This window comes from Drosophila kikkawai, chromosome 2R (genome assembly GCF_030179895.1).
Source record: "Drosophila kikkawai strain 14028-0561.14 chromosome 2R, DkikHiC1v2, whole genome shotgun sequence".
NCBI lineage: Eukaryota > Metazoa > Arthropoda > Insecta > Diptera > Drosophilidae > Drosophila > Drosophila kikkawai.
In genome coordinates this window covers 8,967,000-8,981,861 of record NC_091729.1, presented here as the reverse complement: position 1 = coordinate 8,981,861, position 14,862 = coordinate 8,967,000, and the positions used below count along the sequence as shown (strand labels likewise).

Here is a 14,862-nt window from a genome sequence, read left to right as displayed (position 1 = left end):
TTTAATCATAACGTGTTTCCGGCTCAATTGGGGAAAAGTTCAAATCGTTCGTGTAAACTTACCTGCTATATTCAAGACATAGAACCTTGTCTCTCCTTAAATATTTATAATATGTATAAGCAACTACAAAGCGCTATAACTTATTCAAATGCTAATCGCATATATACGTTTTAGAAAATTACAATTGTTTTTTATTCAGATCGCTGGCCAAAATTAATTAAAAAGCATTAATAGTTGCGTATGGCTAATTTATTACAATAAATATTTTGGGCGTTGGCTAACAACTGAGCTGTAAAAAATCGAGAGAAATAAATATATAATGGCAATAATAAAAAATCAACATATACAAAACGAAAATAATAACATTAATAGATTAAGCGTGTTAACAACATAATATATGCAATACATAAATTGCAGCCAAAAATAATTCAAGCATTAAGAGATCAAAACTATAAAAAAAACACAAAGGGAGGCGAAACGGGAGATTCAATTTGAATTTCAAAGCAAAATTATAAAAATACGTGAAAGAACTATTGCATAATTTTGTGCGATGCTCAGCGCAGAACGCATTTGGTGGCCGAAAGCGTTTGTGGGTGGAAAAGTTGCTGGGGGTGGTGTTTGCCGTGTACAGTGGGTGGCGAGGTTGTCTGTCTGTCGCTGCCCTTCAGGCTCGATGGCATTGCATTAGTTGGGTTACATTTATAAGCCAAGCATGTCATAGAAAAAAGAAACTAGATTAGTAAAAATTTGTTGGCGGATCAAGTGTATGAAAATCGCAATAAGCAGTGGTTCTTAAATCTAATCTAAATAATTAAGCATTAAAATCAACTATGCGTTAAATAAGTAAGACATAAATATTTCAAGTAGTACTACGTGCGTCATTTCGCTTGTAAAACATGTATATTGTGTAAAATTGTACGTTTTTTGTAAAAGAGATTTCAATAAAATTTATATATCGCCAAGGGCTTTCAAATGTAATATGCAAATGTAATAAAAAATATATGTATATAAAATCGAATTGTTTTAATAAATAAAAAAATATATATAGCTTTTCTTCATCAGCCATTTCTTTGGCGAAACAAACTGGGGATAGTCAGATATTGGGTTATATAAGTTCTGGATTGCTCATTTGAGATCGAATAATTCGAATACGAATTCGAGATTTCAAAGGTGTCCTTAGACTATAGCGAGTACTTAAAGTCCTTACTCACCAAGTTGTCGAAGCGCAAGGCATCCTCGTCGCTGAGGCCCATGCTGCGCGTCAGCTGCAGGTAAGTCGAGGTAATGGGCTTCAGTCGCTCCAGATCCAGCGGCGGCAGCGGCAGTGATAGCTCCACGGGCGGCAGGTGGCGGAGCTGCGGAATCCGCATCTCCGACAGCGGCTTGGGCGGACTAGGCAGCTCCAGCTTCAGCGGCCCATGGGCGGCCACGGGCGTCGATGTCGAGGCCGGGTTTCCACTCTTGAGGCTGCAAAATAGAGATTTCGTTAGATTAATCGGAGTGAGAGGGGCTGTGTCCTTGGCGACGAGGGGCGTGGCTGTTGAGACGGTCGGAGAGCGTGCCTGCACCGAACTGTCCGGAGAGTTCTTAGGCAGGGAGGGATTGGCATTGGTATTGGGAGCAGGAGAGGCGGCCTTGGGAGGGTCTAGCGGCCTGCCCTGAGAAGCGGTGGTGCTGCTAGGGATAGGGGTAGGGGTTGCCGTGGCAGAAACTGGGGTTGGATAGCTGAGGCTCTGCAGCAGGCTGCTGCCATAGAGGGGCGGCGCTAAGACCGGTTCTCCGGCATAGAAGCGCCTCATGAAGTCGTAGTATCGCAGGAGATTGTCCCGCGACTTCAGCAGATGGGCATCAAAGCCCTGGGAACTGGCACTGGCCTGGGACTGGGAAGCCGTATTGGGGCTTGCCTCGACTTGGTCTTGAACGTGGTCCTGTGGACTCGGCGGACCCTGCAACTGGGACTTGACCCGGATTTTTGGCACGCTAACCGGCAATGTTTCGACAGCCGCCTCTGTCACCGTTGGCTTGGGATTGAGACTGGGACCGGGACTGGGCGGTGGTGCAGCCTTCGGCCCATCCTGCTGGGTGGCACTGGAGCCGCTGGCGCCACCATACATCCCGGTACCCACACCCAGTCCAACACCCCCGGTCAGGCCACTGGCCCCCGCAAGCGAGGCCTTGAGCTCGGCGCTCGAGTGCCGGCGGCGCTTGGCCGTGGGCCCCGCCTCCAGAGAGCTCTCCGTGTGCGATGAATAATTCAGGTAGTTCTCCACTTCTGAGGAGCTCTCGTTGCCGGCCAGGTCGGCGTCTTTTCCGCCCACCGAGGGCGAGGAGGGGCGTAGGTTCTTCTTGCACTCGGGACAGATGGTCAGGAAGCGGGTGACCGCCTCACGGGGCAGGAACGCATAGGTTTCGGTAATCTGTAAAAAGAATGCAATATTTATTAGAAAATTTTGATTAACCATCTTTAACTTCCAGCATTATATTATTTATTATATATTATTTTATAATTGCAAACAAAGTTTAAGAAGGACACAAAGAACACAAGCAAAGAAAGCTAACTTCGGTAAGCCGAAACCCGATGTTGATATTAATATAATATCGTTATTAATTAATTAATTAATAAATGATTCTGAAATCCTTTCAAGATTTTACATATTTAGTAATAAGGTCAAGTTCCTATGGAAGCTATATGATATAGCCGTCCGAGACGATAGAAGGACAACCGGACCTAGCTAGTTCGAATTTTCTTTTGATGCTGATAATTATATTATATATTAATATTATATATTAATTATATTATATACACTTCCTATACTTATTCTTCTATATAAAAGTTGGAAAGATTGAAAACATTACTAAGGACAAGAGATCTTAGATAATTAATTTGTTTAATATATAAGAATAGAAATTATAGTTAGGGATGATTTCATTAAAAAACAGGTAGCTACATATGAGCTTTGTACACTACACTCACAATGCGATAGGTGCGCTTCTGACCCGCGTGCATGCCACTGCGTCCGCCCAGCTCCATGTGCACGTTGTAGATGATGTCGAAGAACTCCTCCACGCAGGCCACCTTGCGGTAGATCCGACGCCCGAACCCCTTGCTGGTGGATGCGGCAAAGAGGTCCACTTCCCCGGGATTGTCGGACAGAATGGCCGAGGTGGGCAGGGGCTTCAGGCAGCGCCGACTGCCCGGAGCCTCTTCAAAGCCGTCGGGACGGTTGGTGGTGAAACCTGGGATGAGAGGTTTACCGTAAATGAAGGTCTACCTTTTGAAATCCCCGTTGCCCGTCCACACTCACCCTTTGTCTTGACCCAGAATCGAAACTTGGAGCTGTCCGGGCGACTGTGCTCCTTGCCCTCGAGCGCCTTTAGGATTCGTGCCTTCTTGCGCAGCGTTATCGTCTTGGTCTTGGCCTGATCGCCGTAGGTGCTGAGGGCCCAGGGCTGGAAAAGCTCGTAGATGATTTCCCGCTCACCTGCAGGCTGCTCCAGCTCATCCACGTCCGCATCGTAGGCTAGATCCGCATCCACCTTTCCCACAGTCACCGGCGAGCTCTCCTCTCGCTCATCGATGGCATAGAGCTTTCTCTTGCTGCTCCAGGTCTCCGACGAGGGAATCGCCGCCGAGGACTGTGGCTGGAGTGGCTCAGACATGTCCACACTATGCTTGCGACTGCCATTAGATTGCTCCATGACGTGGATGTTCTGGTTACCAACTCAAACAACTCAAACACTCGGAGAATCAAAACCAAGTCCAAGCGACAGATGACATGGATGTTATTATTCAGATTGAATAGCTAAAAGCTTTTCTCAATTCTTCGTTTGGTGGGATTTCTTGGGAGGTCCTGAAATGGGTGTTTAAAAGTTTTTAAAACTGCACTATTTGTTTGTTAACACTTGTAGAAATTCACGAAAGACAAACTTGTTTTACACGCATGGTACACTTTAAATAGAATTTATAATTTACCTTTGTTTTATTACTCAATTAACGATATGGATTAAACGAACAAACAAATATTTAAAAATAATTATGTAACAAAAAGTTAACGAAAACAGTGTAATTTGTAACAATATAAAGTTAACAGAAATCCCACATTAACGAAAATCAAGCTCCCAGCTCTTTTCGGCTCAACAAATAACCAATGGCCAAAAAGAAAAGAACAACAGCGAACGCGACGCGACCGAATGGAAGTTCAAACTCAACTGACTGGCAAACTGATCTGCGTCCCGCCGAGAACGTCTCGAGGAGATTCGGATGCTTGGCCGCCTCGAAAGATGGTCCTGAGGTCCGGTCGAAGACAGGCTGGTCAAGATGCAAACCGGTATCTGTGAACTTTGAACCACTGCCCCGAAGGCCAGACAGCAGAAAAGCCAAGGGGTAGAGTCCTCGGAACAAGCTCCTCAGCAGTATCTCTCAGATAACCACCGAGGTGCCTACCTCAATAAGTTGCGCAATTGCCGGCCAGCAAATCAGCCTAGCCCAACTTCTTGTTGCCGAGCTGAGCCAACCCGATGATGGTGGCAAAATCCACCCCTAGCCACGGTCCTGCTCTGAACTTTTGCTAGCATACTTTTCGGCAGCCACGGAACGAGGAGGGCCAGCTAACTGTTGCGTTCATTTTACCCCCTCAACAGCAGGAAAGGATGACATTTAGACGCCTGTTGCACCTTATAAAGCCCTGAAGTGTGCACAAGTTGCTTCAATAAAAACGTTAAAGCTGGTAGCGCAAAAAGAAAACACTGCTCTACACCTAAACTGCGATCGATCTTATTCGAGCTTGGGATAGCTCTTAGGTGGTGGTTACTTCTTAGGGGTGTCAGTCATTGTTCTGATCTTCTGAGTTCCTTCTCCTCAACCCAAAATTATCTTATCTTCCCATTGGCTAGCACTGTCCCAGAACCGGCTTGATTCTTGTGCCGCCCCGTTGATGTGACTTCTGTCTGCATCTCAGCATCCAAGGGCCCAGGGCTTTGCTTAATTACTGGACCAGACCAAAAATCACAGTGAAACTACAGAAAACTGGTTGATTTTGGGACTTGAAGGGCATTTGTCTGAATTATGCATTATGCTGTCAGCTGCCTTTGTAACGATCTTTTTCAAAAATCTAGAAGTTTAAAGGACTTGGAATGGGTGATTATTCGTCGAGATATTTTGAGAAACTGGATTACAAGCTTGGATTATTTTTAAAATATATTGAAATTGCAAAGCAGATAGATTCCTTAGTTATATCTTATCCTTTACGCATGGGATCATAGGAAAATATAATTATTTGCACAGTAAATGTTTTTATTTATTTGTTGTTATTTATTGGATATTATTGTGTAGACTTCTGAAAATAATTTGGAAATTAAATATATTATTAAGACAACAGTTTGGATGCCAGCTGGAGTGGTTATATATTAGATTTAGATATAATTAAGAATTATTTAAGAGCGTATCGAAATACCCAAAAGTTTAGGATATATGCCATGTTAAAATGATATTTCATATTTTAATTAAATGCACTGACTTTTGATAAAGAAAACACTTTACTTGAGCATTCATAATTATTTTTAAGCATTGCGAAATTATATTATGATCCTTTATTTATTATAATGTAAGTATATATTACCTTAAAGAGAATTAAACAAAACAATATTATTTTTAATGCTGCTTGTATGCTTACACGCTATTGTAGAAGTTGTAGCTTCAAATATGAACTTTATTTGATTGATTACGTAATTCAAACGGCAGAATTCAAATTTCCCTACTAAAGAAAATGAAAAACCTGTCGAACGTATTTCGTAAGGTATCTCGGAAACCATTAATTTCGGCCAGTTTTTAGTAAATGAGGGGCTGGCCAGCATCAGCTCATTAGTGGCCACGGTCTCATCGCTTATGCATTGAAATTGGCAGTCACTTGTGAAAAAATCAATGCATGTCTGAGTAATCAATGCGCCTAATGGAATATCTAAGCTAATAAGGTCGAGCACGTCATCCACGAGGAGCGACCCAGGTCGGAGCTAAATGGTGACTCCGTTCGAGGACAATTATCGAGGCAACTTATAGACAAACAATGGATGGCTTTTGGCCATTTGGTGAGCTAATGTTTGGCCGGCAGGACGGCTGCCATTAGCCAACTGGCCAAATAGCATGAATAAATCGGCTTGCCGACTAAGTACTTAGTTGATCCAAAGGAGCTACTGGTTCCAGGCGGGAAGGCGGGTCAGGAGTGCAGCATCTGCGACAGGACATAAGATGCAAACACGTTTGGTTCCGCAGCAAGACTTTCCCACGCTCGATCCCAGCATCAGCATCAGCTTCGGCTCCGGCAGGACACGGAACTTTTATAGGAAATCCCTTCATCGTTTTGCTGAACTTTCACATCAAAATTTCAACGGATTCGGACCCAGAACGAGACGGGGCCGATCCCGGCCGGTTTTAAAAACTGGACAACAGCATCAACTGCCGTTGAACTTTGACACGCATCCCGGCCAAGATGAGCATCCACAGCTCGGCATCAACCCTTCCCATCTCGAGAGCAACCAGTTTGCCGCTGGTCACTGCTCAGCCTCCGCTGGTCACTTGGCCCCCGGCACAGCTCTTCGGGGTTGGTTTACACCAGCGGAGGCCTCTGTTGATTCCGATGCTGATGTTTGCCGATGATTTGGCCCGCATGACTCTTCCCTTTCGCTTTTCGGCAAAGATAATGTCCAGTTTTGGTTCCTTTATTGTCTGTCCCTGAACTGCTTGCCATTTGCGTCACTTTTGAAGCGATCGCGCTGCTGATGCTGAGCCAAAGGACACCAATAAAAAGTCCACACATCCCGCCAGTGCGAGAGCTGCAGCCTCACTTGCGGAAGGATAATGAATCAAACCAGTTGTGCTTCCAATGGCCTGTTTCTGGGTACGAATTTTGTGAATTCTTAAGGTTTTCCCACTCAAAAAATTTTAAGAAATATCCGAAAAAAGGGGAATGGGTGATATATTCCACAGGGTGAGGAACAGATACAATACTTTGAAAGGCGAATTAGTGTTATATTTGTGTTCCATAAAAATCAGAAGATATTTTTGTCAAAAGTTGTAGCTTGTTTTATAAAAGCTTTGCTTTTCATGCAATAACTTTAAGCCTGCACGATAAACCATAACCATTGTGGAATGCGTGGCCAACTCAACAACAACAATTTTCACTCAATTAATAAAAATCAATATTGTGATAAACGATACGTTTGGCCAACTATTAAATTGTAGCAGCGGATTCTAGAGATTTAAAAAGAGGAAACAAACGGAAGGAGCGGTTGGGCGTTGTGCTGCTGGTGCCACCTAAAGGCTCTCGATGCTACCGGGGTTGGGACATGGGGGCCAGCTGGAAAAACTGATTCGTTGTCGACTCTGGCGGGCAGATAATGAGGCTGCCGGGAGGGGATTTTCCGAGGGAAAGGCGCAATTTTACGCACAAAAAAACAGTTGTACGGGGGCGTGTGGGGTTGGGGTGTAAGCTTAACAACGCAACATAAATTAACGCATATTTCAGTTGGAATTTAAAAAGCGCACAAAGCGAACGGAACTGCACAGGACGAGTGCGATGCCTGCTGCGCTGCCAGCGTTTCAATTATTTGTTGTACCTTTTCGAGTTATAGTTGTTGTTATCATTACCGTCGTTGTTGTTGTCAAAAGCACCAGCTCAGCGCTTTATTTCAGTTCGCCGCTGCACGCACAAAAAACGAATAAAACCGACAACGCCCCAAATACAGCAAAAAATACCCCCACAGCCTCTGTAAGGATGCATCGATGCGGCTAAAAGTATGCAATGCATCGGCTGCCCATCTGTCTGACTGTCCCTGCACCTCGTCCCACACCACCCACTGTCCACCGCCCATCGCCCATCGCCCAACCCTCTTGCACGACCCACTCATACCACTCATACCACTCGACTCATCCGCCGACACACACACTCGCACGCACACACTCACTTATTCGCATATTCGTCGCTGTACATTATTTACCTCTTGTTCGTTTTTTCCCGGGCAGCGGCAACGTTTTTTACAAGTTTTATTGCATGCGTGCGCGAATGAAAAATAAAATATATAAAAATATATAACGGTACCGCTCAAACCGTCGACGCCACCATTGGCCTCGGTGGCGGCGGCGAACGAACGCTCAAAAAATGAACAAAAAGCAAGAGAGATGCCCAAATGCGAAAACGCGTGCAAGCAAACGGGCCAGCAATGTCCTGTGCCCAGGATCAGGGTACATAGGTGCACTGATTGCCACCATCGAGATGGGCAGGGTGTTGCAGCAGGAGCAGCAGGAGCAACAGGGGCGTGCAGTAGCGCCAGCAGCGACGGCGACGGCGATGGCAGCGGTGGCCATAAAAAACCTCGGGACAGACGCAGGGGCCAACGGTGCGTATGTGTGACGTCGGTAAATGTTGGGCGACAACAACAAAAACTGCAGCAACAACAACAGCAACGAGAACAACAACAATGACAACAACGAAGCGGGAGAGAAAAAATAAATTAAAAATGGTTTGGGCCGCTGCTGCAGCATTTTCCACTGCCATTGTTGTTTCTGTTTTAAGCTCAGCGCAAATATATTGAAAATATTTCCCTTTTTTTTATGCCTACATTTATTATTTTATTTGATTTTTTGTTTCGCCTTTTTTATTGTTTGCTCGCCTAAAAGCGCACAACATTTTTTAATTGGGTTAGTAATTGAAATTTATCGAGAGGCTTCCACGCACAGCGAACTCCACGGCCAGGCGAGGGACTCCAATCGAATATACAAAGCCAAATGAATTCAAACGCGTTTTGATCAATTCCAGATACAACCAGGCAAAGCTATTCAAAAACTAAAAGAAAATACGAGAAGTCCGTTGAATTGGCATAAAAATATTGCAATTTTTTTCAAGCAATGCACTTTTAAGTGTTGGCTCCCGAGAGATGTTTGGCAGATGGTCCCATGAGATAAACGCATAATCAACCAAATTTTTCAAAATAAGAGATTACAATTATTGATTCTTTTGAGGAATTTAAGGAACTTGTGATTGGAATTAATATTTAATTGTTTTTAACGCATTTTTAAAACTAATCTTATGGGAATAACTATTTTTATTTACTTTGGGGAGTACATTAGCAGTTGGACTTAAGTTCGGTATTCTCTTGAAATCACAATTTTAAAATCTATTTAAAATGATAAAAAGGATAAAGTAAATATAAAATAAAAATATTATTAAAATATTTATTTTAAGTGTTTAAAATAATATTTTGATGACAGAAAAAGGGTTGCTAATCTGACTTTAGCAGGGAGATTAACTCCACCATCCCAAATTTCCATCTCTTACTAATTAATAAGCCTGAATTTTAAGTAATAATATTATTTATTATGTATTATTGCAGTACATTGAAAATATAGACAATGACAAGCAAAGAAAAGAGCAAAGTTTGCATACCATCCGCAATTGTAAAAGCTTATTTATCCATACCCTTTGCTGCTCACCTGTACAAACGGCAGGAAAGATGTCCAGGTGTGTTGATGGTCCAGCAGCCTCTTGAAAATTTCAGCCAAGGAAAATCTAAGCGCAAAAAAGTTATTATCGTAAAATAAATTACAAAGCTTCGGCAAGACACTCCATATCCTTATAATGCATGCTGTGCATATTTATTAATACCATTCTCTCTCATCCGAAATTAGAAACAGTGATACACAACAGAACGCAGTGCAATGTATGTACATATGCCTTTGAAAAGCAAGCCAAGCCAAGAATTTATGGCCCATTGCAGCTCTGGTTTGGGTTTTCTTAAGAAAACTTACCAAAATAACCCCGAGAGAATACGCACAAGAAGCAAAAACTGCATAAAGTGCAATGGAAACAACAGCCAGAGCAACGGCAACAACGACAAACACAAAAATGCAATTACCGAAATGATAACAAGGCCTACAAGCGTATAAGGCTTCGATGGACATTAGACGCAGGACACTGGACGGAGTCCTTCATCTTGGTCTTTGCCTTTCAAGCTCAAGATGTTGCTAAGGCTTTATTTCTGCGCCTGTGTGTGTGTGGATGAAGTGGAGCGCAAAATATATATTAATATATATGTATATGTATGTGGCGGAAAAATAAAATATGCGATCCTTAAATACCTTGAAAGTGTACTTATAATACAAGTAGGTAAGGGAGTTACATGCTGCCACTAAAAAGGTAACTTGTTTTAGAGTTACTAATATGAAAAATCAATTAAAATACATTAATTGATTCTATAAAAGTTTTTGGCTATTGTTATTTCATTATATTTAAATATTTATGGTTTATTATAATTTGGAAACCCATTGTTTTATAAAAATATTAATAACTTTCGTTTGATGGAAGGAAACTAAGAGTTTATTTTAGATTAAAGTCAGCAGGATTATGTTGGTATTCCCCTAAGTAAACATTATATATAATTCTTAAGGAAAATCTGTCAAAATATTTTCGATTTTCCAATTTATATATCCATAAAATCAGTTGTTTTAAATGTTATTTATGTATATTGTTCAACTATCCTTAAAGGTTATGTCTCTGACTTATAATTTCAAATTCAAAATTAAGATCTTTTTCTTTTATAAATTGACTAGTTCTGACCTCATTTCAAATGGCAAACAGTTCAAGAAAGTTTTCATACCTTGCCCCATCAAATGTCAGAGCATATTTATATGCCTCTGTAAATATCATGTGACTATATATATGCACATATATATCATATATAAAGATATGCGTCTGCTCCTGCACGTGTGTGTGTGTGTGTATTTTTGAGCAAGTCAAAGATTTTCTATTAAATTTTAAATAATTCAATTTTACATTTTACCAAAAACATTGCAAATGAGTAAAGTAAACCCAGCACAAACACGCACACGCATGCACAAGTGCAAAAGTGCACAATGCAGCTGCATCTCTAGACGTTTCCTCTTACGTGTGTGTGTGCGTGAGTGCAGGGATGGGGGCGGCTCAAGGGTGGTTGGGCATTGAGGGGCTGCTGCATCTTGTCCAAAAATGTTTCATTATGTTTGCCTTGCATCTCGCATTGTCCACTCGAAGAAAATCTTAAGCCTACTTGCAGCTCCCCGATCCGCCCCGCTGTCTTTGTGTTTTGTGAAAATATACTGCATATGCTTAGACTTTGCCTTTTCACACTCACACTCGTGCATGTGCGTGTGCGTGTGTGCTTTTGTTGTGCGTCCAGCTGTGGGTGTGGTGGGAGGGGCATTTTCATTTGGTTTTTCACCGCACCACTCGCCCCACCAGAGGGCACACATAAGTTTCTTCTTCTGGCGCTCTGTATATAATTAGGATGTGCCTTGTGCCGGGTACAGTTTTCTATGTACCGGAGAGTCCTTGCATTACATAAGCAGTCAAGTGCCAGTGTGTGTGTGTGTGCCTGTGTCCAAGTGCATTAAAACAATCGCTGTGGGCATCGGCATCTGCAACTTGAAAATGCCTAAAGTCGCTTTTTTGTTTATGACGCCCCAAATACATACCAGCCTCCGCATTATAAAATTAGTGGCCTTAGGACGGAAGTAACATCAGGCTCAAATAACGATACATTTAAGTATCGCTTTGTAGATAAATATACCTAAGACTTTGATACATTTTGATATCCGGTACTTGCAGAGTTAATGCATTGTGAATTTAAATATGAAATAAATAAATCGAAACTCTTACGATATTTTTAATACCACGTCTTGAAAGCGAATAGAAATATCTTTATCTCTCTGTCGGCCATTTCTAGGGAATGTCTAGATGTCAAGCATCATAAGCATTTTTAGGGATCTATGATGGTCTTCAGTGCTCATCTTCACGGCACTGTATCTTCGGGACTCAAATATAATCGCAAACTTTCTAAAAAAAATTTACTAAAATGCCGGGTAATGTTTCTAAGGTGAGAAAAAACAAAAATTATTAATAAACAGTTCTGTTCTGCATAGCACAACTCATTATTGTTTCAAAAAACAAATTAACTAAATTTTAAGAATATATATTTTACATAATTATATGTTATCTATATTTTATGTAAAAATAGAAGGCTTGTGTGCGATAAAACGAATCACGAGGCCATAAGGAACTATAGATTATATATATCCTATCAGTTTATTCAGATATAGAAACCGAAGTCGACGATATCAATGAGAGAAAACTTAATTTTTCCAATTTTATGTCCTGTTTTTAATTTGCTAATTTATTTTTATTTAGTTTTTTCTTTACAATAGAGACAGAATTAATTCGAATTGCATCTAACTTATGAAGTAACCTTAAAGCACTACTTGACCTTGCCCAAAGTTTTGTTCGATAGCTTCATGTATACTAATCGGTGAATCGATTTCCTGAATCGATTTAATTTTCAAAACATCTTGTTGACCAGTTGAAAAAACATAGTCACACAAAAAAAAAAAAAACAAAAGAAACATAATTATAGGCGTAGGATAATCCGAAGAGCATTTCTTTCAAGTGCTGAAACTCTGTAAGGACACTGAATATTGAATTTTTATTTTACTCAATTATCATAACTTTATAATCTTAAACATATTTATAGAAATGTAGCACGCTCAAAATCTTGGGTTCAATAATCTGTTCGCTGCAGTATAACGACGTAACACGTTATGTGACATGACTGCTCTACAGTAAATGAAACCACGCTTTTACGGTTGAAAGCCTACGAAAATAGTGAAATACACTATGTTACTATATCACTGTACAGTAATTGCAGTTCAAATTACCACCAATATAAAACCAAAAATTATAAAAAAATGTTAATTAGTATTTCTTAATTGCTTTATTTTTAAAAATATTTACACAGGGTCTAAATATAATAATAATACTAATATTGTGGACTTATATATAAATTAAAATACATTTATAAATAAATAATTAATTATTAAGTCAAATGATGATTAGCAATACTAACAAATATGTACATATGCTGTTCTTTCCAATTAATATTGAATATTTACCCGAATATTTCACATCCGAACTGGTACTTTTGTCTCGACTATAGCTTTCCTGAAAAATAAATTGGATTTAAATAAATAAATTTATTTATTAAAATTTAAAGAAAATGGCCAAATAATTTTACTTACATTTTGTTGTTTCCATTTATATAGTTATGTTTTATAGTTATATCCTGAACTGAAAACCAAATAGAGAAGGAGAAAATAATTATATCAGTTAAATAGTGATTAGGTGCACATGAATTTTTAATATATACCATAAAGGAATACTTACAAAAATGTCCCTTGCACTCTCTGAACTTTGTGGAAGTTTCACATCTAGACTATTATCAGGACTTTAATCTAGAGTATTGGTTTCGTGAAAGAATATTTGGATTTTTTTAAATTTATTATTTATGTATTATTTTTTATTATTTAAAGAAAAAATCGAAATAATTACAGTTGGTTTCCTTCATTCCAGAAGCTTCTTATTTTTTCGCCCAGCCTGCTGTTTTTGAAAAGAAACGCTAAATCTGCCTCATTTAGGTCCTTTAACAAATCACATCAACTTGGAAAAATAGGAAAATAAAAAAAATATTTAACATAACCGAATATATGTATACATATCAGAGAGTTGCAACGATCATTTACTTAACCCACCAGAATTTTGTCTGTGTAATATTGGTTTAAAGTGTCCACGACAAAAGTCGAACTCGCGACAATGCAACATGCGTTTCAAATGTTTCTCCATATTAATTGTCTTGTAACTCTTATGTTTATCAGTAGATTATTTCTATATATTCAGAAGACAATACATTTTTCATACCTTTTTCATTAAATTAAATTAAATTAAAAAATTAAAATATAAAAGCTTCTAAACTAAAAGGATTTAATCATAAAGCAGTTAAATTTACCGGCTTACGTCTAAAAAATGTCATTCAAAAAGTAAGTAGATTAATTATTTTGAATTTTAAATCATAACAAAACTCCTGGCAATTTTAATAAATAACAAGGACAAGAAGATCGTCGTAAAAGAATGTAAAATCTTTTATTATTCACAGGAATGTGAGTACGCTTATTTTTCATTCACATCTCCAATAATAAGAATCAATTCTCCTGTGTGCGGAAGCACAGATGTATATGCATAAGAAACTGCCCTAAAATATGGCATTCAAGTGCAAGTCACAGGACATTCCCCCTCGTTGCTCTCAGTCACACCGCCACACGTGCTCCAAGCAGCGCCACCCCCTGTGCCGTACTCATCTTAAACCTCGTTAAATTCAGCACACAGTGTCCAGAATGTGACGGCAAATGCATAAATTAAAATTGCACATAAATTTTGCCATAAGAAACGACACCCAAGAAGGACAACGACGGCTCTGACCCCATGTCAACCCCTGAAACTTCTAAGTAACCGGCACTTCCGCCCACAGACCCCGTTCCCCCCGCTTGGGCGAAATGCGTACTCGTAATTTGTGCTTATTGTGCAGTCCGATGTTGGCCAAGACAGCAGGAGAGCAGTGGGGTTAATGGGTGCTGTCCTCTTGAGACTGGAGACTGTGCCAAGATGCACACGAAGTCACAAAAGAACCGGACAGCGGTGGCCGTTGCACCCCTATATATACAGGCATACACGGAAAATAAGTTCTTTGAATTATATAAATTCTCCAATTATTCAAGGGGGAGATTGTAGAATTCTCAGAATATATAGAAAGAATATATTTAAGTATGCATAACTGATGTCTAAGTCACCCTGACACCCTGGAAAAATTAAAAAAGTTTCTAAATCATATTCATAAAATCATAAATCATAAAACTCAGAAGTATATCCTATTTTAAGTAAATAAATATTATTTTTAAATATTATCTGCATCTACACTTTATACTTAAAATCATTATTTGAATTCCTAAATTAA

The 14,862-nt window shown here is 39.9% G+C and overlaps 1 protein-coding gene across 1 annotated transcript; it reads right to left on the bottom strand.

Annotated features, from left to right (window-relative positions):
- Window positions 1-375: 375 nt before the first annotated feature.
- LOC108074385 (uncharacterized) lies at window positions 376-3,699 on the bottom strand. The gene is made up of 4 exons (XM_017166411.2): window positions 3,306-3,699; window positions 2,975-3,237; window positions 1,212-2,417; window positions 376-731 (listed from the first exon to the last, which is right to left on the bottom strand). The coding sequence occupies exons 1-4, from the start codon at window positions 3,697-3,699 to the stop codon at window positions 555-557; spliced, it is 2,040 nt and encodes a 679-aa protein (XP_017021900.2). The 3' UTR covers window positions 376-554.
- Window positions 3,700-14,862: the final 11,163 nt, after the last annotated feature.

Excerpts from the sequence above, each read along its gene's own strand:
- LOC108074385 (XM_017166411.2), bottom strand. The coding sequence starts at position 3,699 with ATGGAGCAATCTAATGGCAGTCGCAAGCATAGTGTGGACATGTCTGAG. Across the intron at positions 3,238-3,305 it reads ATTCTGGGTCAAGACAAAGG|GTTTCACCACCAACCGTCCC; the intron begins GTGAGTGTGGAC and ends CTCTCATCCCAG. Across the intron at positions 732-1,211 it reads CCTTGCGCTTCGACAACTTG|TTTCTTTTTTCTATGACATG; the intron begins GTGAGTAAGGAC and ends TTACTAATCTAG.